Source organism: Solea solea, chromosome 18, assembly GCF_958295425.1.
Source record: "Solea solea chromosome 18, fSolSol10.1, whole genome shotgun sequence".
NCBI lineage: Eukaryota > Metazoa > Chordata > Actinopteri > Pleuronectiformes > Soleidae > Solea > Solea solea.
This window is the reverse complement of record NC_081151.1, coordinates 12,375,198-12,400,558: the sequence shown is the minus strand read 5'-3', so window position 1 is coordinate 12,400,558 and position 25,361 is coordinate 12,375,198. Positions and strand designations below refer to the sequence as shown.

The window sequence follows — 25,361 nt, the reverse complement described above, 5'->3', positions numbered from 1 at the left end:
GGTTCAAAAATGCAAATAATTGCATAAAATGTTTTTTTATTTCAGGTCAGACTATTGTATAATCAAAACACACCTACAACTGGGTTTGCAGTGTAAATGCAAGCCTCATAAGACACCCATGAGTTCAGAGTACTGTTTGTTTGTCACCCAGAAAACATACAGTATTATGTGCCTTAGCTTGCAAGCAAATGTGTTACAACATGCATTGTTAACACAAACCATATAAAAGGATAATAACAACTGCAAACTGCACTTTGTGTTGTTTTCTAAGCTGACTGCACTAAAGCTCATACAGAAGATCAGCACGCGGGAGATGTCGATCCACTGCTGCCTCCATCAGTGATTTCAAATGTTTTTTTTGGGACTTCTGCATTTGAAATGTGTTGTTCCAATTTACATCAGTGACACAAACTTACCAATCAAGGCAGCAGGAGGTCAGGAACTCCCATGTCCCCAAAGATAAAAACACAGATTTTGTCTATGGAGTTTCCAGTCTTATTCATATTCTTCATATCGTTCTTGATAGACTTAAAATCAGCCATATTTTCACCGAGTTTGTTGGAATGTGAACGTGGTGTTGATCAAACATGTTTGATATAATCTATTAAAGGTTAAAAATGTAAACAAGGCGTCAATGTGTTGGCTACAGTCTTGTTTTAATTTGCACTCAGTCCAGAAGTGTTCTGCTTTTTTGCCAATTTATGGCTATGAGTGCAAAGAGTTAAGACTGACTTTCTGAAACAGATATTTTGTTGTGAATAACTACAAATACTGTTCTGTTATGCATTATATCATGATATATCATAAATGAAATAGTCTTGCAATGAACGGAGTATCTCAGAATCACTGTATCATCCTACCATCGTTATCATGGACAAAATGCTATTGTAGTGCAGTAGTGTTTCCTCCTTTTTGGTGCTATGGAAATGGCCACCCTCGCTACTGTGCACAGTATGCTGAAAGTCTTCCTGGTTAAGAAGTTTTTTCATGGTGGCTTTCACTTTAAAACCAGAGCATAAAAAGCAGTATGATGTGCAATCTTTGTACAAGAAAATTTAAATGCCACAAAAGTGCAAAGTTGTAGCTCACCGCTTGACAGCCAAATACACTTATCTTAAAAATCCATCCATCCATCCATCATCTACCGCTTTATCCTCCACCGGAGAGTCGCGGGGGTGCTGTGCCAATCTCAGCTGCTCATAGGGCGATAGGCGGGTTAAACCCTATCTAAAAAGTCTCTATCAAAGATAAGTATTTCTACAGTTTTACATGGCCTTGCTTAATTTTTTTGCTAAAGTGCTTGAAGCTACATGAATGTTTGGTGACCTTGTGCATGACAACAGGAAGGAGGAAGAGCAGTGTTGTGTTTTATTTAAGGTCGGACATCTCTACGTCTTTGTAGTGTCTACACTGACGTTAACAGCCCAGAGCGAGTGCTACTCGTCAGCAATGGCCGTATCCCATCATTTCCAACAACAATCCCATGCTGAAATACTCGCTATGAGGCAACACGTTTTCAAGATCACCTGAAAAACACGGCGAGAGGGAAATTCGACAGGTGGAGACATTCAAAATCCACCCTCCCCCACTGTCTTCGGTGTCTTAAGGCAGGTGTGATTAATGATTATCTTAAGAAGCTCGGGGATTGCTTGACTGCTGAGTATCGTGGGCAGGTGAGACAGCCTGCAGTAAGCCAGTCAACCACGATGGTGATTGGCTGTTCAGCCCTTACAATGGGGCTCTGTGCCCTAAGCTCAGGGCTGATTATTAAACAACACCTGCCAGCAAAAAGTCTGTCGACTTTTGCCAGTTTTGAATGAGGTTCACAAGTATTGTCAGCACTAACTACACCTGTTTAGACTATAATATGTCTGCTGCTTCATCTTACAGTAAGAAAGGCTTTCTCTTTTATGAACTGCCCCCTTTCCTGCACCAAAGTAAATAGAGAATAAATCAGGGTTAGGGTTCAGCAGGTGTAGATTTTGTTAGCGGAGTCTTCAGTTAACTTGCGTCCCCACTGGCAGGTAAGTTTTCACTAAAAGAGAGAGCGTGCGTTTAATGCGTGCGATTAAAGCTGCCACTCAGGCACACTTGACTGGGCTGTTGCGGCTCTTTTGTGTTTGCCTAATTTCACCCAAACTGTGTTTCTCACAGCAAAGAACAGAGAGCGCCGTTTCAGTTTCCATATCCGTCGTAAATCACAACATCCTGTTACAGTTTCAAAGCAAAAGAACTCCACTGTTTAATTTCCCTGAGCTGATCTGCAGCATTGACGTGCAGCTTCATCATGAAGAGTCCTGGTATTTAGTGACACAAGAGCACTAAAACAGGGTATTGTTAGGATTTACAAAGGCAAACATAGACATGCAACCAGTGTGAACTACAGAGCTGGGTGTGACACGGCAGATCACTGCTGCTGCAGTCACGCACAGCACACACATCCAGCGTGAAGCCGCCCTCAGACTTTAATAGTAAGTCTGACCAGAGCCACAGATAGAGCTGAAGATAGTATTTGGGTTTTTCCCCTGCTACTGCATGCTCGTGGTTACAAAAAATAAAGTGATAATCATTGATTCACACAGTGGTGTGTCTCTGTACGAGCTGCTCAGCACAGACACACACACTATGACTCAGCCTCCTGTTGAGTTAGGTTGACACTGAACAGCGGCAATGGCAGTTTATTGTCCTGAAAATCAACAAGGCCACATATTCAATACGCTGTTTATTGAGTTACGCTGACAGTGTGTGTTCCTGCTTCAAGGGAAGTGTGGATGACTGAACCTTCACACCCATACTGGGCAAGGCTTTCCCGCCCCCGTCTCTGTCCCTGTGTCTCAAAAACCAAGGCCTCCTATTGGCTGCCTGGAGGTCTGAGTGATGCAAGACAGGTGATGTTGCTCTGCAGGTATTCAAACCTGTCCATACCCATTACTCCCTCCCTCGCTTGCCCATGTACCCATTTATTGTGTTGATGTAAGTGTCTGCGAAGGCTGTGATGCAATAGAGCTGAGAGGGCTTCCTGCTGCTGTGATTAAGAAATCTCTCCTCTCGAGCTGTCACATACGCATTCGTTCACACCACCCCCAGCTTTCATAAATATAAAGAGTGACTCGCCTGACATCTATTCATCAATTCATTTGAAAAGATTTAAAAAAGACCCGTGTCTCATGAGAACCTGAACCTGAAGAGAACCTTTCAATCAAACAAGAAACAAATGAAACCATAACTTTTAAAAACACATTTGGAAACATGGAATACAGAATGTAATGACCAATTTTCTATTACAATTATTACACTTTATCAATAGAACTATAGCCTTGTGTCTGTCTGTCCATCCATTTACCTGCCAGTGTGTCTGTCCATGTGTCTTTCTACCCATGTGACTTTTTCTTTCTTCTTCCTCTCTTTTTGTCACGACAGTACATGTGTTTGTTTTGTGTTAGACTTTGCCTGACTCGATGTAATGTAATGTACTTTATTTCTATAGCCCTTTACAACAACCCACAGTTGACCAAAGTGCTTTACAAAATAAAAGCATTACAGGCACACAGCTGGTTGGAGTATAAAGACACTTTTTTTTCATGAATTCGAAAAAACTTGAGCAACACTCTCAACTTTGCAATATCCCTACTCTTTACCTAGAACTAAGCGATACGAGAAAAACATCATATTGCCATTATTTTTTTTATAGATAAAGCGATACTATTCAAAATAGTATATGAGTGATCGTTTAAATGCCATTTTTATAAAAAGAAAAAAATAGTTCATGTTACAACACACGCAAAAACAACATTTTTGGACCAACAGGATTTTATTATAGTGCTTTTTTGGCACATGTTCTTTTAAATCTTACTTAAATAATTGTAGTGCCTTTTGATTTGGATATTACATTTGTCATATTGCAATTTCGATTATTTAGCAATTAATTATGCAGACCTAGGTCACCTTTTAACTCCCATTTGACAAACGTGGAGCGTTGGTATCTAAAAGCAACACTTTTAGAGAGTTCTTTTTTTTTTCTTTCTATTGTTGAAAGGCACGTACAAAGGCAACAATGGTGATGTGATTTTGAAAAGAAATGTTCTCTAAATTATGGAAATGGTTTAAAAGGGCTGAAATCCCTTTTTACAATAGCTATCAAGAATGATCTTAATTTTACAGCTTCCTGAAAAATGAAATGTGTTTGTTTAACACTTCATACATAATACATGTAAGTGAAGCGTTGGGAAGTGGTGGATGGAAGTCGATGCATGTGCAGGAGAGTAACCTGTCATACAACTGCTACATTCTCTCTCTCTCTTTTTTTTTAATCATCACTTGATGACCTGTATGCCAACAAGTATCACACTCAATCCACATTGGCTGAATTCCTTGTCTGGTGTCATTTAATCACTTGTGTGCATATCACACTCGGAGTGGAGGGGTGAGATTCTCATGGGGCCTATTATCTTAACAAGCCGATTTCTGTGAGTAAATTCCGCGCCGATGCCAGGTGCTGCCCTCACCCATGCAGTCCCAGTCACAGTCATAGCTGAGGTATGTGGCTGCATAGTTGTGTCAAAACAAACAGGGCATCAAAAAACAATTGGGAGGAAATGACTGAAGACCATGAAGAGCAAATGCAACATGTGAAAAAAAAATAATACGGTATGTGTGAAGAATTATGGAGTTATAGAGCTCCAGTGGTCTTTTCAAAATGTCTTAGGCGTGTCTTAAAATATGGCTCCATGACACACAGGAGCCATAGTTAGCTCAATTCCTCCTTAAACACTCTCAGTGCCTTTAACAGCAGTCTCCCGCTCACTCTTGAGTCACTGCACCTGCTCCTACTAGGGTGGCCACACGTCCGGATTCAGGGAGGACAGTCTGGATTTCAAATACCCTGTCTGACGTCCATCAGAGCAGTAGCCGGACGCTCAGTTGTCCTCCTTTACGGAGTTGCACTGGAATGCAGCACACCTTTCAATGCCTTGATGTGTATGGTAAAAAAAACAATTGGCTGAAAGTGGTGCTGATCAAATATGTTGTAAATCATTGGTTAAAAACGTAAACAAGGCTTCCATGTGTTGGCTACACAAGGAAAAGTCTGTGCTGCTGTTTGCAGGCTTCAGCTAACCTGACGGAAATGAATCATCTTTTAATTCTGAATGGTAAAAAAAGATCATGGCTTTACTTACTTTTTCCTGTTCTTTTATGCATACATCATGATATATCATAAAATAATCACTGTATCATCATACCATCATTATCCTGGACAAAATTATATTGTAGTATAGTAGTGTGTCCAACTTTTTGGCGCTATGGAAATGGCCACCCTAGCTCCTACACTACTGCCTTTGATTTGCATATTTGTCCCACAAATGTGTCTTTCATGGCTGTAAAAACACACAGAAAAGCTCTGACACTTTATCTAAAGTTCCTAAAGAAGAGAAAGTAGTATGAAAGTAGAGATTTTTTGGGCTTCAGATGTAAACAAACATTTACAGAATAAAGCCTTGTGTCCTATTTCCACAAGGTACCCAACCACCCTGCAGTTACAGGCCCATTTCTCTTCCACTCGACCATGGGCTGCCATAGATATAAATATGTATTACTGAATAATTCCTGTGAATTGCAAATGCCAAAGATTACTTTAGCCCATTTATTCTAACTACTGGAAACCAATTATTGTTTAATGAGGGCATTAATTATATACAGTGAAATAAGTGCTAAATTTCTTTCTCATTTACTCTGAATTTGAAAAACCACATTTGGGAACATCAGCTGTGGGAGCGATGAATGAGGCGCGTCGAAGATGTCTTCCATCCTGCAAAAATGGTGATGATGACATTATGAGTAAAACTAGCTTTTCAGGAGTAGTAGTACACGTCTGAAAATGAGTGTAGCGCGAGTACAGCTGTGATTCACTGCACATCTGTACAGTCAGACCATTTTGAGTGTGTATTTGAATAAAGAGCAGGGACAGCAGATCTGATCGTACGTGGTCACAAAGGATGAATCCAAGACTCATTTTAATTCTAAGTGTGAACAGTCCTACTTAGTGCTATCCACATGCCATCTCCCAGAAAAGTGGAGTCTTTAACAACCAGCAAGATGAAGGTCAGTCAGGGACAACGTGTTCCAGACACACTAGATGTACTGGTCAGAGTCCAGGAGAAGAGGGAGATATGAAGGGTATGTATGTGCAGCAAGTGTGTGTGTGTGTGTGTATGGTGACTGCGGGGGAGGGGTATTTCTCCTGAGGGATATGGCATCAGGTTGCGTCTACAATTCATATCTACCTGTCAGCCTGGGGAGGACAGGGAAAGCTCAGACAGCCGATGGAGGTCGGCCAGTACGCCCACGAAGGCAGATGCCAGAACACACATAAACATATTACCACACATATCCATCCATCCATCAGTGGACGCATGCTCTGCTGCACAGAGGACTACAAACATGGAATAAATGATTCATACACCTCACATACTGCACACGAGAAGTAAGGAATACATTCAAATACAAAATAATGTAAACCGACGCAAACCATCGCCGTTTTCCTTTTTTTTAACCCTTAAAATGCTTTTTCACTCTACAGCAAAGGTCCCCAACCACCGGCCCCATTTGGTACCAGGCACATTTGTGAACAAACCAGGTGAATTGAGTCTGTGCGTGCTAGAAGATCAACTGCTGGAGATTTCAAATGACGGCGGCCTTAAAAGTATGTTTCAGACAACGACTCTGGCGGTGTTCTGGATTAAGATCAAAGCAGAATATACCAGAGATCGCCTAAAAAAAGCACGGAATACCCTGCTTACATTTAACCACACTGTATCAGCTGAAAACACTTTTACCTTGTTGGTGAGTAACAGGCACACTTGAGGGACGTAGTCAATTAGGCAGCCACCACTAGGGAATGCTGGGATATGAAGTGCAGATGAGCCTCCAAGAGCACTGTGGGAGAATGGGGAAAGAAAAGACAATAGTTAGCCCTTAAGTTATCCGTTAAAGGACTATAGACCAGTAATATATTTAATAGTAAACTATTACTACTATTTTTTGGACAATTAACTTAAATATGCTGTCCCATATGGTCCAAAAGATTATCCTGTTTAATATGCTCAAATTACTTGATATAGACACGTATTGCTATGTATGTCATACAACTAAAAGTGCAGAGTGTAAGAGGTAGTGACACCACTACCCTTTCTTTGTATATCAAAAAGGATATTGTTCTCCTTTGTTTAAGTAATAAGCTTCAATTTCAACATACACAACACATGCTCTGTCTGGTTTGTCCAATCTGGGCTACTGTAGAAACATGGCAGTGCAAGATGGTGGCCTCCATAAAGCATGACCCTTGTCTGAAGTACATATGAAGGTTCTATTTTAAAGCTCTGAATATTTTAAAAATGATTATACACTCATACAAACATACGATACATATGGTTCGTATATTCAATTTTCTGCAAACAAACCCAGCTCAATGTTACACACTGGACCATTAAAGGTTGTTTTTGGAAGAAACCTAACAATGGTTTTTAAACTTCTTGATGGACAGAAAAAACATTACAGTGATTATATGTGCTGTACCTCAAAGTGTGTTTTGGCAAAGAATAAGCAGTATATGAATATGGATTGAACTTTTGCTGCACTGCTACTACAGGAAATGACATATTTAGTGTTCTTGTGATATCACCCAGCCCTCACTGCTGTGTACTGAAGTTGTGGAATGTCAAAAATGAAGGCGTGACTTATGCCTCTGGTATATCATTTTATACTCCTTCAGTTTTTTTTTTTTTTTTTTTAATGCACATGACGTCCTGATTCAGTCCTGCAGCTCAGCTCCATTAGTGATTAGTACATGCTTGTTTAATCATGCTGCTGCAGCTCCCCGATGACTAACCACCCACAGTAGTCACTCCCTCGTTTTTTTTTTTCCCCTGATGTGGGGTAAAAACACTGGGAATACCCCGAGGACAGGTTAAAGGTCTTAAAGAACCGCTTATTGGCCTCTTAATGCTCCTTTTAAGACACACAGAAGAAGATTTCTGCGGCTGCTTTCTATTTTTATTTCATTCTTCATTATAACGATGCAGTCTCGGGACATTCGGACACGCTATTGTGTCATTTTAGAAATAATGCTTGAGTGGATGATGGGGTGTTTACCAGGTGAAGCGTGCATGATGGATGTAAATAGTATACTTCCTGTTTGATTATTCCAAATGTCAAAGAACACATATGTTGCGATACAGGCCCCGGGGCTTGTACTTTACTTGATCAGAAATCCTACGATGTAAAATTGTATGAAACAGTCAAACATGATGGTGTTGCGCAACGGACCATAATTATTATTTTACTTTTGTATATATTTATACCTCCTACAAATTAGCACACAATTTCAGTGATTATTACTTGTTTATATTGTGTTTTTGTTTTTCTTAACAATTTTAAAAATGATTTTATGATTTGAAGTCTTTTGAGATGAAGTGATTCATCCAACCACAGCCTCTCTTTTTTTTTTTTTTTTTTTTATCTCTTGGTGTTAAATATTTTCCACATTTGGTAATTTTGACCAGCATCAGTCCAGAGAAATACACAATTACTTGTGGGAGTATTAAGAAAGAAGGTGGAGCACCTCCTGACATTTTTTACTGTCATCAACAAAAACCCACAAAGGTTTACAGGAAGAATTATGTTGCAACAGGGGTCAGGTTATGGTCAAACGTGGCTGGATAAGTGTACAAACACTTGGTCTGTGGTGTGTACGGCTACCATCCATTTTTATTCTGTCTTGTGTTTAAAAATGCAAATATTTTACTCTGGATACATCGGTCATCCACACAACCCTGGTGTTTCCAAGCTCCAAATGCTATGTCTAAATAAAAGAGGATTCTTTTACTGACCCTTACATTTAATTGAGGGAGAAGAGAGATACCCTTGTGTGCTCAGATAACGTGTGGTACTGGTACTTTTTTTTAGTTTTGTCTGATTCATTTTGGGTACATGTTATGTTCTTTTAAGAATGAGATTTATGAGATTTTATGAAGTCAGATTTATAGAAACTGCATGGTCATTAATAAAGATAATGTAACCAATGTAATGACTGCTTTTCTTGTTGCTGTTTCTTCCTGGATAACTACTGAAGTTGTGGATGTGTATACTGTAAGATGCTATGGTGTCATCTTTGTATACTCTTATAAGCACTTATGGGCTGGACACTATTGAGTACTTTCACTCTCACACCTACGGTCAATTTGGAGTGTCCAATTTTTTCACCTCACTGCCAGTTGAAAATAAATCCTGTATTTACTTTTATTCATTGTTGTTGTTTAAAAGTGCTTTTTGAACAGGAGCTACAACTAGGGAGGAGAGAATCAACTTCCTGTTTACACGGGACACTGTTAAGGACATTTTTATGACACTATTGTGACGTCTTTAATGTTCTATGCCATAGCCTGATGGAGCAGTGGATGTGCTGAAACGGACAGGAAAAGGTTGGATAAGCTAGTTAGGAGAGCCGGCTCGGCCCTGGACCGCCCTCTGGACTTAAGAGAGACGAGGACACAAAAACTGCTCTTTCAGCAGCCGACTGCTGTGCCCACAGTGTAGAACAGAGCGTTTCCGCAGGTCATTCATCCCAACTGCCATCAGAGTGTATAACACCAGCACTGTTAGTGCTAAATATATTACATTCAAATGCAATCCAACATGAAGCCATTTCGATTTGTCAAAACAGCTTTCTAATAAACTCCACAGCCGTCATCTACAGTACAGCTCTGTGCGTCACAATTAGCATTATCCCGTGAATTTTACTGCGCGCCGGGAAACGGTCGATTGGAAATAGCTTACAGCAACGAGGAGAGAAGCTTTTGAAAATGAAAATCTAAACGATGCCCATCTATCCTCCCACAGATCTAAGAATAGCTCCATATCATTCAGATGGAAATGCGGACAGAGGCACAAAGTGGATGTCAGCGTGTTCATCATTCATTTGTGTCGATGGCAGGCATGTGAACAAATGTGATGCACTTTACATCTCAGCGCTTTTGCCTCCGAAACACTAATTTCAAGGAAGACTGATTAGACACTGGGTGCTTGTGCTACAAGCAAACAAAAGGCCTTTCAACATCCAAAAACCTATCGGACAAGTTCTTACGCTGGCTAAAACTGGTCTACAGCCTCAGGGTCAACATGTTCCAGTCAGGTCACAGGCTAACATCCCGTCCTTCAGTGGATGCAGACCTTGGACCTTTGTGCTGTGGGAGGATAATGAACTATCCATTACTTTATATTCCACAAAATGAAAACGAAAAAAAAAAAGAGGAGCAAACAGATTGCTAAAATAAATCCTGTAGAGAGAGTGCAATTGGGCCTTACAAGCATCATTAAAAACAACAAAATCACTAAGGGCATTTCAGGCTAAACTTTTACAGACCCTTTCAAGCTAATAAAAATGTAATTACGCCAATATATAAAAACAATGCAATGAGAAAAGCTGCAAAACAGATAAAATGGAGTAATAAAACAATATTTTCACTTCGCTGTGTTCCGATATGAACTTGGAAAAATACCCTTAGAATTGGGACATTCTCCAGAACTTGCCCATAATATTTTATGTTAATTTTTACGTCATCTTCATGACTTGTGCGTTCACAAGACACCGACAGTGAGGTTGCAGCGCTCTATCAATAAACCACATTATTACATTGCATCCCATCGAGAGGAAGAAAAGAATTAGATAATGAAAACAATAATGACATTTCCTTTACTAGAGCACACGTTTTTCATAGTCATCTGGACCAAAGGAAATCAGTACAAATAGAGGACTGTTTACTGAAAAGGCGATTTGTTATATAAATAGTGCAGTAAAACAGAAAGCGAATTTCATTCTCCAACTCATCAAGTTCACACATCAGACACGATCTGTGTTCTTCTGTGTTAGCAATTAATCCACCAATCTCCGGGGCTCATGGCAAAGTTCTTGTGTATAATTGTGCACACACAGCTTTTTTTTCTTTTATTTAAATGAAAAAAATCCAGAGACTTGACTTTGGCAGCTTTTTTTTAATCATTTTTATCATGAACTATGGATCCTCCACCTTAAAAAGACATAACAACCTCAACCACAGAATGCCGATAGGAGAGATCATTTGTCTCTTGAACAGAAACCATGTTTCATTGCAGCAGACTCTAAAAATTGCAGTTAGGTGCCAACAATGAGAGTCAAACATTTGAGACATTACAGCTCTTTTCAAGGTCAAGCTGACACGGAGAATGAAATAAAGGTATAAGTTTAGAGAGATAACAAATAAAAGAAAACAGCATGAATTCAGGTGTGCAAATATTAAGCAACTTGCATAACCACTGCCCTGTAGTTGTATGCCTCTGCTGAACAAATAAGTTACATAAATTGTACAAGTACACGTTTGTTTTTCCAGATTCATATAACATGAACTTGAAAACATAGCGGCAATTACACAGACATCTTGCTATAAATGATGATCATTCCTCCTGAGCCAGACATATCATAAATGTGTGAAATTAGCCAAGTTTACCTTTAACCCTTTCACTTGAAGCACTATTGATCAATAATTCCACCATCACCCATTCAGTATGGTCTAACTCAAGTGATCTGAGGAAGAATTGTCTCCTCTTGGCTCTGTTTACAGCCTCATAACTAAGGCTGTCATGGCATTGCAAGACTGTGGTTCAGCTGTTTTGTCACACCACAACAGACACTTGAAAAAAATCCGATGTACTCTCAAGGGAGATGATGGCAGTCCCCTCGCACAGTGGTTCACCACTAGAAATAACTGCTCCTTCATGCCTTTTTCTGCTTTTTTGTGGTAGTTTTGTAGAAAACAAGCCTTCGTATAGAAGGATAGATTTTGTTTTGCAGCCACATCGGTATTGTCGGCTCAGTGGAGAGGTTGCTTTGTTTTTTGTTACTGTCAGATGTTTCTCTGCACTATAGTCTCCCTGATCTTTAACCTCCTGATTTGATTCTGCTATTGTGTATGATGTTTAAGAGTACACAAGTCTCAGGGAACAGGATTCTCTCTCCCTCAGGTGCCGTGGTTTTCTCTCTGTACCTGCGCTGCAAGGAAGCTGCGCTCGGCCAGGACAATTGATCACGGACAGATGAGGAATAGCTTACTTTCACATTGACTGGTCGTTGTATGTTACATCGGTGTGTTCATTAAAGGTCATTTCCACTGCACATGTCTGTAATAGGGGAATATGAGCAGTGATCATGCAACAGTGCACCAAAGAAACGCAGTGTAGCTTATGTAAATTAAGTGGCGACTATCACCATGGTATAAACCAAGTTAAACCTTGGCCATGATACATGCAGAGTGACTTCCATGCTAAAATCCCTGCACATATATGTATATATATATACTGTATGTATATATATATATATATATATATATATATATATATATATATATATATATATACATACACATACATACATACATATATATATATTATATGCCTTTTAATTGTAGCATACTAATGATAATGGTGATGATATGTATGATAATAATAATAATAATAATAATAATAATAATGATAATAATAATAACAATAGCCTCAAAAAGGTATGAGAATCACACTGCTTTAAATTGAGCTTTCCGTGGGTGGGTTCAGAATCTAGACACAAGTGGCAACCTGAAGTGTCCTTGCTCCTGTCTCCACTGGTGACACAGCTCTCAACACTACCCACTCACCCACACACACACACACGCACACACACACACACACGCACACACACACACACACAAGACAAGCCCCCTGAGCAGTGTGACCTACTGTATGACATATTTACACTAGACGACGTACATGCAACACACGTAAACAAAAACACACGTGTGCTACTGCAGTGACAGGGGGCTGCCTGTGACTTCATCAAGCACAGAGATTAGCCTGCGTGACTCAGGTACATGGTGACAAAGCTCTGTTTGTTTGTGTGTGGTTTGGCTCAAGTGTGTGTGTGTGTGTGTGTGTGTGCTTATAACATTGCAGTGAGAGCAGAGAGAGGCTGGATAGAAAGAGGGCAGACATGATTCATTATTCAAGTGAAAGATAAGGCCAAGTAGGACTGTTTGGGGGATTGTGATGTTTAGTTTCAAAGCAGGGACATTTCCATTCTGATTGCTTTCTTCATTTCCTAAGGCCCTGGGGCTCCTCAGAGGCTCACATACCACTCTTTGTTCAAGCTTTACACTAAATAACATCCGTTTTTACCTCTGTGACACAAAAAAAGACACTTGGTTGACAGTAAACGTTGTCAGTAACCTCTGTGTCCTGGTATAATAGTGCATAATTGTGCTCTTTTATCTTTATTCAACACCCACTCGGTGGGAACCAGATAAATCAGAGCCACTGAGAGTCACTGCACGTACTACTGTACAGGTGGCATTAATCATGAAACTAGAAAACACATAACTTTGCTACTACAGACGGCTGTGTTCACACCTTACAATAAAACACATATGTTCTGATTGACCTGATTTCCCATACTCTGATATATTTACACAATTTTAATATTGTCCATTATTTTGGTTTCAAGTGAAATTAGCTTATGTCACTCACTCTGGAGTTGTGTGCAGCATATTGATGTGTTCAATCCCTCAGTTCTCTGCACATAAACACTCACACATGAATCACATTTTAAGAATATTAATATTAATATAATAATTATTTAGTCAATGAATATTAGTTTAATGAATTAAGTTACAAATTATTTAGTTTCACATAGGGTTAGATTCCTAGTGGTAAAACTGCTTTTGGAGAATTTGTTTTAGGGCATATGCTACATAGTATGAATATGTATTAATATGAACACACAGGGGCCACACGGCGGTGCAGTGGCTCACACTGTTGCTTTACAGCAAAATACCTGGGTTTGCAATCTGGTGTATGGGGTTTGCATGTTGTCCCTGTGCGTGCTTAGGTTTTCTCTGGGTTTCCTTTTCCTTCCTTCCTTATGGTGTGAGAGGTGTGAGTGTGAATGGTCGGTTGTCTCTATATATTGGCCCTGTGATGGACTAGTGACCTGTACTGTGTTCGGCCCGCCTTTTCCCCAATGTCAGCTGGAATTCACTCCAGCGGTCCCACAACCCTAATGTGGAGAATAAAGCAGTAGGAAATAAATGAATAATATGAACACACAGTAGATTCACGTCTATGTACAACAACATTAAAGCTATAGTTTAATTTCTTTCTAAAATACTTATTTGTTAAAATCCTCTTCATGTGCTGACCAATCAATAAAGTTGTCAAGAGTAAAAAAGAAAAAAACACTCTGGTGTCTGACCCTCTGAACAGTTTGATGTGCTGGTGTCACTAACCAACCTCTTTACTTGTATGATTCATAATGATTATGATACATTTTTTTCTCAGGTGTATGAAAGGTGTATCTACTACCTCTCTGGTCAAACACCAGATACTACATTCTCATTTTGTTATTGCTTTCTTATGGTGCATTTCCACCGGCTCTACTCGCCTCGCCTCGGCACGACACGGCACGATTAAGTTGCATCTCCACTACAAAAAAGTACCTACTTAACGTGGGCGGAGTCATCACTGCACGGGTGAGTGAAACTGCGGTGACTTGTTTTATGCGGTGACTTCGTTTTATACGCGACACACACCCACCCACATACAAACTCACACACACACGAGTGACTAGTGACTTTACACCTCATTTCTGTAGTTGTTGGAGATTAACCCACATTTTTAGGATTGTTAAGTAGTTAATTTATCTACAATTCGGCACTGTTCGGCTTGATTTCTGTCCACACGTCTCCGGAGTACGGCCTCCTACTCCACAGACTACAGCGGCAGCGGTCTGCGGCTCGCGATCAGCGGTGCTGTCCCTAAACACACCACTCCACTTTATAAGACTCCTGGTAAATATAGAGGTTTCCCTGGTAGTTGTTGGAGATTAACCCACATTTTTAGGATTATTAAGTAGTTTTAAGTAGTTTCGGACGGGACTCAGCGGCCGGCAGTCTGACCAATCACCTGCTTTTAAGCACGCTTGGAACTTCGCCTGAGCAGGTACTAAAAATAGTACCTGGTACCAGGTACTAGGCTAGAGGAAACGCTACTTAAACCGTGCCGTGGCGAGGCGAGTAGAGAGAAATTTCACTACCAGACCACGTCCCCTGCACTACCCCCCACTCTCCCTCATTCAGCTCTCAGCCCACTTGTTGGCATATTTCAAAGTTGGGCACTGAGCGGAGTTACCCTCAGAAAACTTTAACAATAACTGTATTTGTGTGAACAAACGGGGCTGGATAATATCATTTGTTTTTAGCATACGTCAAGTTGTTTTGCAGAAACAAATACATAGTAATGATACATGGAGAAAAAAGCAACAACACAAAAGTCAAAATGTAATGCTGAAGTATTCAAGGCAACAAGGAGGAGGAGGTAAGAAGTGGGTGTGAGCTGCTAAGTTGAAGTGTCTGTTCTGGCTGACTTCTCCTGACTGCGGCGTTAGTGGTGAATTTATTCAATCAGAGTGATGATATCTTACTGTGACAAGATGTTCACAAAACCTTGAAAAACATTATTGCAAAGCAAGATTTTCAAAGACTATAAAACACCTCTACAGACCAGGGAGAAGGGACACACACAAACTGTACACCCACACAGGCACTTGCATGCAGGCACACACTCATACATACATATACAGTATATGCAAGCACCTGAAGGCAAATGCAGATACACAAACATTAGTGCACTGCAGCCTAAAACTGTCTCTCTGTGTTGATTTTTCTGAGCTCCTAAATCTGGTTTGGGGGCAGAGACAGTGCCCACTCGATTCTTTTATGCAATGCAGCAGGTTTTCTGGGGGAAGGAGAGACGTATCAACTCATCTCATGGGCACAGTACAATCAGGTAAACGAGAAGCAACACTGAAAATGAAAGGAACAACGAGCGTGGTTAAAAAAAAATGCACAATGAAGAAGAAATCAAAACTGCACATGTGGCTCTATAACATGACTGTAAATGAGAGGCTTTTTTTCTCGGCAGCTGCTGCACAGACACAAACTTACGCTTTTCATAAAAATTATGTCCGGCAAAAAAAGAGAAATACTGTAACAGCCGTATTCATAACTAAATTTGCATCATGGCGGGATTGAGTGTGAGCATTTTCTTTCTGTAATGCAAAAACAGCCATAAAAAAACAATATATAACATCAAAATGGTTCACAGGCTGTTGAGGATTCATAGAAATCACCTTAAAACAGGCTCCTATTGGACCCCAACCCTAACCCCGATACCAGCTGTCAATCAGACAGTGTCGACGGTGTCCCCTCATATGTGCCATGCTTTATCTTATATTTTCCTCTCAATGGGAAATGAATTTATCAAAATGACATAATAATCTATATTGTAGAAAAAGGACCATGACTAGTGACTAGTCTTTCTTATTATTTCAGCATCTTAAAAAATAATGAGTTCAGGTTTCTTTGATCGTCTAAGAACAATTGCTTTGCTTTGTGGACACATTTTTACAAAATGCTCTGATTGAACTAATTGATCAAGTGTGAAATCATTCAAAAGATGAATTGTTAATAAAATGAACAAGCATTTAACAGCTTTAATTAGTATGGTGTCAAACGGTCACTTTATTCAGGTTTTGGGTCAGCTGAACAGCTTTTGAATTATGATGTCAAAAGTCATTGATACCAGCTTTAAATACAGACCTTTTTGCTCCTGAATGACAAAAATGACTATTTATTTATTTTTATTTAGAGAAAGATTTCATGAATATAGAGCTGAAACGATTAATCGATGAATCGATTATTAATCGATTACTAAATTAATCGACAACTATTTTGATAATGATTAACTTTTTTCATGATTAAAACAAGATTTCCAATTGTTTAAGCTTCTTAAATGTGAATATTTTCTTCATTTCTTTGCTCTAGATAACAAAGAAATCATCAAAAGTGAATCATTTTGGTTTGTGGACAAAACAAGACATTTGAGAACATCATAATTTCCAGGTTTGACGAACACTGATACACATTTTTTAAGGTTTTCTGTTATTCTGAACACCAAACGATTAATCGATGAATCGAGAAAATAATCGACAGATTAATCGATTATGAAAATAATCGTTAGTTGCAGCTCTACATGAATACACATTATATCAATGTGCAATTCATTTCTGTAGTTGCAGGAGTCTACAACAGGTCCATTAGAACTTTCCTCGCTGTTAACAGGGTGTTAATCAGAGTGTGATTTTTTTCTTACACTGGATTTCATATCTCTGTCTACAATATCTTAAACTGGAGTGTGTAGGGACCCAAGTCAGAGCACTCCCAACTGACTCCCACTTGATCCAAGTGACCTCATGATCGCCCTTTCTCATATCAGCCTGTACTCATAACACCCCATTGTTAAATATATAATTTGGCTTGCCAACACATTCTACCCAAAGATGCCTCCAAAACAAGCCTTTTTATTTAATAAATGATCTTAAAAATCTAAATAATGTTTATAAGGACCTACACCATATGACACACGATGTATATTTTACTCTAGGCAGCGGAGTAAAACGTTGGATAACGAATGAACGCTTTATCTTAAGCGGGTGACTCTGTAAGCCAAGTGAGAAACTACCATTTGATCCCAGATAATCAATAATTTCCACAGAATAAGAAGCAAATACAGCGGTACGGTCCTAGCAAAGAAAGAGGCTGATGCAACAGTCAATGTCAACTGTACATTATTGGTAAAAATGTGGGTGTCTGTCTCTGTCAGGGTATTTCAGCATCATTTTTTATCCCCATTGCTGCTCTGTAAGGCAGAAAACATTACAGTGATGGTCCGTTTGAAGACATGGGAAGAAAAGTAACAGAGAGACAAAAGAAAAAGAGAGGAAGAGGGAATAGGAACAGAGGTAAAACACTGTAGCTCAGGGGGTTTGCGAGTCTGCGTTCAGAGCTTTTAGATCCGAGCCCCTGCTGAAGAGGAAAAGTGAGATATCAAACAGCTCAGGAGTGATGGGAGAGAGGAGTGGAGAGGTGGAGGAGAGAGAAAGAGAGCGAGACAGAGAAAAGCTCTCCTCTGTGTGTGTGTGTTGTTTTTTCCCTTGCTGCTTCAGTCGAGCGAGGGACGACCTTGCTGGGTATAGCACAACGCTTCTCTCTCTTTCAAGTCCCACTCACTCTCTCTGTTCCCTTTGAGGATCAGCCAGAGGGATCGGCAGAGGGGAGAGAGCGATAGAAAAATGGAGAAAGATGGAGAGAGGAGAGACAGGCGGCAGACATATGAAAAAAAGAGGCGGAAGGTGGGGGGGTGGTTGGAGTGATATGACAGAGAAGACCAGAGTTGGACTGGTGGATTAAAAAAAACAACCTGTAATGATCGCAGGTAAGGTTGGAGGATGAATGGAAAGAATAAAATCATAATTGAGCAAATGACAGAAGCAATGTTTCCACCAAGCGCAACTGTATTTGCATTTCTATTGTAAAATATTGAGAAGAGTACCAAAATAACCAATCTGTAGGTTCTAAGGTTAGCAGTACACCTCCTTTAAGGGTGGAGGCAGACACACACGGGACGTCAACTTATACGTACAACTTCCACTAAAATATAAGTCCGCTCCTTAACTTATGATCAGTTAGTCGCCAAGGAGAACTTGTATGGAATTAGATTTGTGTCCATATTTTCAAACAAACAAATCACTAATCAGGGAGGTCAAAGAACAAATTTTGTTCTTTATTTATTTTTATTTTACTTATTCTCTGCGCTGTGGTTTTTTGTTTGCGGTTCTGACTATGGGCGGGCCTTAGGAGGCTACCTGCTGACTAGCTACTGAGTTTTGGAGTGACAGCTCAATGGACTGAAAGTAGCCACAGGCAGTCTGGAACTTATAATTGTAAGTATCTAATGTTTGTCAGATAATACTTACAATTACTTGTGTCGATGGGGAACAAGTTCCAGACCGACAGCAACTCCAAGGCCGTGACTATTTACGGTCCATTGAGCTGTCGCTAAGAGAGGGGCCTGATTCGATATCAAATACTTGATATAAGACTTCATTTCAAACAATTTTCGAGGCCTGGAAATCAGTTACTTACTGTTCACTCTTGGCTCACTTTACATCGTTTCTGAAAGCAATGTGTGAATGTACTTTGTTTTCAAAGGAGTGACAATTATGATGCATGAATGTAAAACACAAAACAAGGTCTTCAAAGCCTCAAAGTGTCCATTACATTCAAGTCATTTCCAAATGAGTTCACACAATGCTGATTAAGCCTATTAGCTACCTTCTCTGTTTCTAAGTATAGCAGTGTTTTGTTCACCCTGCGACATTCCCATGCTGCACAGAGGAAGCAATTTATTTTATGTCGTGACTCACAGAGGCAAGACGGAAGCTACATTGCGCTAGTCAAGCAAGATGGCTGCAAACAACTGGAGTATGGCTGAAAATGTGGGGGAGTCGCCATGAAAAGATTCATAAGTAGATTAAGTAAGTTTTCTTTGATAATTACTCTGCACTGGGACTTTAAGGATTCAAAAAACAAAGCTCTTTTTGGTTTTCAACCGGTACTAGAGATCCCAGCACATCATAACTCACTGCACAGCCTCATGTTCATCAACTGTTAGATTTGTACATTTTTGAAAAGTAACTGCGTGACAGCAGAAGCTTCATCGTCATTTGGGGAAGCATGGGAAAAATGCTACCAAAGTAATAATAACTACAAGAAATATCAATAGTAGAACCTTTTGTCACATGTTTATTGATTTTCGGTACTGAACAATCAGCTCTAGTGGAATTAGATATTTTTAGGGTTGCAGTGTGCTGAATGGGGATGAGGTCTTGTCCTGGCTCATTTTAAGATATTCCAGTGGAGAAGCATCTGTGTGCATGTATGTATCTAGTTAAGCAGTAACAACATAACAAAGATGCATGGGGAAAATGTATTGGAGTCAAAGTATGACATTTATTTAGTAGATTTAGGGGAGTAGAAGTTACAGTTACAGTTACCAACACTGTAATTTTAAGGACGTGTAGCTACAGGACAGCACATTTGAAAAGGTTTGAGGTGACATTTTATGACCAGGAATGGTTCCACGTTTTACGCTGGATTGAGGGATTTTATCTTCTAAAATCACAAGTTGATAAACAGGTTACAAAAATGTGAACTATAATTGTTTTAATTGAGGCTATACAGAGTGATATAAGGCACTCTTGTCTCTGGAAACGCTGCAACAGATGACCACAGGGACTTGTATTGTTTATCTCACATTGTCATTATTATATTTCTTTTTGTATGGATATGGACCCATATGTCTGTAATATAATTGATTTTTGGATTACAATAAAGACAAGGGAGGGACAGAAGGATGTAGGACCTAAGATAAATAATTAAAAAAATGAAATGACAGAAAGATTAGAAACACAATATAAGCCAGAACGTTCTGACACTGAATAGATGGAGTTAATTAGACAACACTGGAATCCAGTGGTGTCAAAAATAAAGCTGAGCCAGCTGCAGTAGCTATCCACAGCTGTGACACCCACCGTTTCATAAAATCAAAACTGATTAAAACAATTCCACAACTGTTTTTATATGGAGGTTTTTCTTGGCATTTCAGGATTATTGTGAATATTTGTGGTAGCTCAGATTAATGCAGACCCTCGTGAATGTTTTTGTCTGTATCTCATGCTTGCTAGAAACACAGAATTGCGCAGGCACACGATGCCACAAATGAGTTTTCCTCTTCACTGGAGCCAATGCAGCTATAATGGTCAGCTACACAAGACCAAAGGACTAACAAGGGTCAGCGAGGACATGAAGGAAAACTAACAGGGTAACAGATCTGCGTACACACGTAATAACAAGAGGATGGCTCGCACACGTACGCATGCTAAATTAAGTGGCATCCGATAATGAATGCAACACAGATGCGCTGAGGCACAAACTCGCACACACATGCATGCCATCGTTTGTCTTCAAACAATGGAAGGGAAGACAAGACATACATTCTCGCCCTGGGGTCATGAATTAACGCACTCCCACACAGCTGACAGAAAGGTGCACAAAAGCATGTAGAGGAGTACAGCACATTCATACTCTGGGTTGATATGCATATGTGGAAACATCTTGAGAGAAAGAGACACTGTTTAACAGGAGAATTAGACTTGGTAAATGAGAGCTGGGCTCAGTGCAGCACGGTTAATATTCAACATTTTTAGATTATTCTTTGAGGGTTTATGTGACAAGGGATTGTTTTATAGCCTCTCCGTCTTTATCACCCTTCCCCAGCACTGTAGCTTCAACTATTCCTGCTATTCCCTCTGCTGCCTTTAGCCACCATCTGTCTGTTCTGCTCATGCAGCTGGCAGGGGAGAAGAGCCACTAAAACCACTGCAACAGCTTCACTTATTCACTGCGGTCCGTCAGTCCCTCTCACATACCTCTTTTACACCAAAAGTAGGAGGTATAAGTAGGTTTTTTAAATGTGGGCAAATTCTCTAAAACTCCTTTCTTACTGCGAACAGAGTTCGTCTCCCTATAGTGTTCAACGTCATAAAACACGCCATAAACAAACAGACACCAAACAGAAGAAAGCACCATGGCTGTATAACAATGGTAGCATTATATCGTTTAATTCACTCTCTCTTTTGAAGTTAGCCGCACCTCAGGGATTTTTCATTGCTACTTAACACATGCAAAACATTACGCCATGTTGGAAAAGGTGCAGACTAGATGGTCGAACTGAAGGGGAAATTACAATGTTGATGTGGCTATTTATATCCCCGCTGACTGGAGCCAGGCCTGATAAAAACCTGCATTTGTTCTCGAGATATTTGACCTGGGAGTGAATGCTGATTGTATCTACTACGGCAAAAAAGCTAGATGTTAGCAGGTGTTAATGGTGTTTTCAAAACAGGGCTATGCACACATCCTCATCACGAAACATGCCTACTGTATCTCCCCAATGAGGATACACGGATGGTTATTTTTACAGATTACAGATAGTCATATTGACACTGCTACTTACCAATACTCATTTTGATATTAGTCCACAGTATTCGGTGCTGAGGATGCCTGGAGGTACAGGATTGTGACACCCAGCTCTACAATAACAAGTGTTACTTTCAGTCTTTTGTACTTGTAAGTGTTTCATTAAGTTGGGGCGTCCTTACCTATTTCCTCACAACTTTCAAGTGCTTGTCCGCCATGACGACTGGACGGTAAAAAAAACACAGTAAAAAATGGCAAATGTATATGTCTGAGAGCAGCAGCTCCGTCATTATTAAGGGAAGATTGGAAATTTGGAAATTCTAGCAAAGTTAGAATAAATTTAACATAAATATCAACAGCAGAACCTTTTGCCAGATGTGTATTGATATTTCAATACTGACCAGTGAGAAACTGGTACCAATTAAATACCAGTTCATCACACTCGATAAAAGTCCTTAAAGCAGCCAATTAAAATGACCAACAATGAACTGGCATATGAGCCGCACACAACAAAAACGCCACTAAAATAATACATGAAGCTTGTGTATTTGCATTTAGGGCTTAATCCAATGATATAAACACGATGCAACCACCTGGAGGTTGTGCTACACTGAGGTTAACGGCACTGTGTTTTTTTTTTATATTATTGCTTTGATTTGCTCTTCCACGTGCCGAGCACGGATAAAATGAGGAATATGTAGGACATGCAGCAGGTAGGTGACCTTTCTGCTCTAGTGGAATTAGATATTTTTAGGGTTGCAGTTGCTGAATGGGGATGAGGTCTTGTCCTGGCTCATTTTAAGGTATTCCAGTGGAGAAGCATCTGTGTGCATGTATGTATCTAGTTAAGCAATGGACTTGGAGGAGGAGAGACAGGCAGATAGATGAATATGCATATAGTATGCACATAAAGGGCCAATGACTGGTAATGTATATGAAGAGATGATGTGGAAACATGCAATAAAAATTGAAAAAGGAAGGCAGGGCAAAAAAGAGGAGCTGCAGAAGAACATGGAAGAGGAACATGGTGAGACAGGAGGGTAAGAGAGAGCCAGAAAGAGTGGTGGTGGTTGGGTCTCTTAACCTGGTGCGACGGAGCATGTGCTTGTAAATAAACATCAGCCTGAGATTATTCTGAGCACTAAAGCCAGACCATGGGGCCCTGAGGTCAGAGTGGGCCTGTACCTGGCTCTGTCTCTCTCTCTGTCTCTAACAGACACACACACACACATTTTTGTATAGCTATTCTTCTTAGGACACTGCATTGAATTCCACTCACAGTTAACCTAACCACGATCCAAATCTTAACCAGTACCTCTGATGAGGTAGGACCAGTTTTGGTCTCTGTGAGGACTACTGGTCAGTGTTAATGAAGGTCCTAAAGAGGTAGCAAATACACGTACACACACACATAAAATTATTTACATCCATCCACACCTATAGAAGACTGTGTTGAGAGAGCAAAGCCCGTTCAAATACTGGGGAGTGGACACAAACGCATTAAAACAGACTCAAAGAAGTGATATATAAAAACACACAAGCTTGCACGCATAAAATACATACCCATTTGCACACACACCACACACACCTAAATGTATACTGACAAGTGCACTTGCACACCGAAGACAAAAAAAGGATTTGATCAAAGAAAATACGCGCCACAGAACACCACACACACACAGACACACACAGATGTCTGCAGACATCCAGTCATCCCGAGTTCAGACGCTGTGTGTCATCCATCTAATTTTTGCGTTCTTCCCATATTGTTTTTTGAGGAACTGACTGATGAGTCCAGACACCAGGATGTGGGATTATTCACAATGACATAATATGTTGCAAGATTCACAGCACACTCACACTACCCCGTCCACTCCAACTTGCACCCACGAAATCAGGGGTGGGCCCTGCATTACCTTTGGCTGATCCCTGTTCTTCTCTTCTTCTTCACTGTGATTCTCAAGGTATTTACTCTTTATGCGTGAGTGAGTGCTCAGACTTGCAGACTTATTTTTAAGTCATCATACTTTTTAGGCCTCCACACACGTGTGCATGTCAAAGATGCACACTGGACACCGATCGAAGCAGCTGTACGCTGTGGTGAATGCAAGAAACTTTACAAATAACACAGATGTAACTTCTTGCATGTTTAGGTGGCGATGAACGAGATGCATGTACATTTTGCAGCACTTCTTGTGTCAATTATGAGGTAATATGACTCTATAATAAAATATAGTATTGACACATTTAGGCTGGGACTCAAATAAGTGAAGTTTGGGAGAGATTGGACTTGGAGATACCACAACTTCCAGTTTCATGGCAAAACCAGCAAACAAAGAACCAACTGCAAGGGCAACATGGTAGAATAATTTAGTATAATCAAGGTCCGACAGCTTCTCACCAATTCTGAGGTTAATCTGATCGGCCTGTTAGAAGGAGCACATTTAAGTGTCAAAAAAGTAATTTCATGTCAGTATTGGCACATGTACTGTATCTCTTTTGTTTATCATGTCAAGTTTGAGACAGACTAAACAATGTACACACAGGTTACACATCCAAAAAAGGGTTACTCAATATCAGTATCGGCCGATATTGGCTTTAAAATGTATTTTTGGTTCGTGGCAAACACGCCTAGACTACCTGATATGCTTGACTTCTATGCTAGTGCCCTACGGCTATTTTTTTTTCAGTTTTATTTTATTTTATTTTTATTATCTCCATGAAAAAAAAAGTTTACTGAACTGAAAAATGGGAAATAGCTGAGGTGAATGACTGATGGTATGTACTTACTGTTCAATGCTGGGGGAAAGGTAGAGTTTAGGAAAAACTTGAGTGGCCTCAGCGTCCTCAAAGCTCACCGACAGAAGGGCCACATCCTCTCCAGGGTCCAGAGCTGTGTCCTGTGAAAGGTAACGGCAGGCTGTTAATGTAATGTAGAGAAAATATAACATGTCCATAAAATGCCTTTTACATTTAGCAATGCTAGCTGTGAGAATGCTGTGTAATGCTATTTGGTCATTCCACAACTTTTGGGATAGACAACTCGCAGAACATAGAAAACCATTGTCCTGAGAGATGTAGAGCACTTTTTAGAATCCCTAAGTTTTCATTCAGATTTTTTAGTATGCAGTTAAAAATCACAATATCTGCTCAATGGATGGTTGCCAGAAGACAAAGCTGAACATTTTCTGACTGTAGGTTGAACATTTGTGGTTGGGATTAAAATGTCTGGACAAGTTTTCCCCATTCCCCAATATGGTTCAGACATTATGTTACCCTAAGGATGGTGTCATAACCTTGACCTTAACCAGGAGAGGTAAAGTCCGCTCCACCCTAGTCCACCCTAGTCCACCCTATCACAGGGCAGAGACA

At 40.0% G+C, this 25,361-nt stretch overlaps 1 protein-coding gene across 1 annotated transcript in view; it reads right to left on the bottom strand.

The window, feature by feature from the left end:
• The window catches only part of babam2 (BRISC and BRCA1 A complex member 2), an 89,456-nt gene that overhangs the window by 2,376 nt on the left and 61,719 nt on the right, over positions 1 to 25,361 (bottom strand). Inside the window, exons 7-8 of the mRNA XM_058615140.1 lie at positions 24,780 to 24,889; positions 6,834 to 6,933 (exon numbers count right to left, since the gene is read on the bottom strand). Of these exons, the coding sequence (XP_058471123.1) occupies positions 6,834 to 6,933; positions 24,780 to 24,889 (210 nt within the window). The remainder of the gene's footprint in view (positions 1 to 6,833; positions 6,934 to 24,779; positions 24,890 to 25,361) is intronic.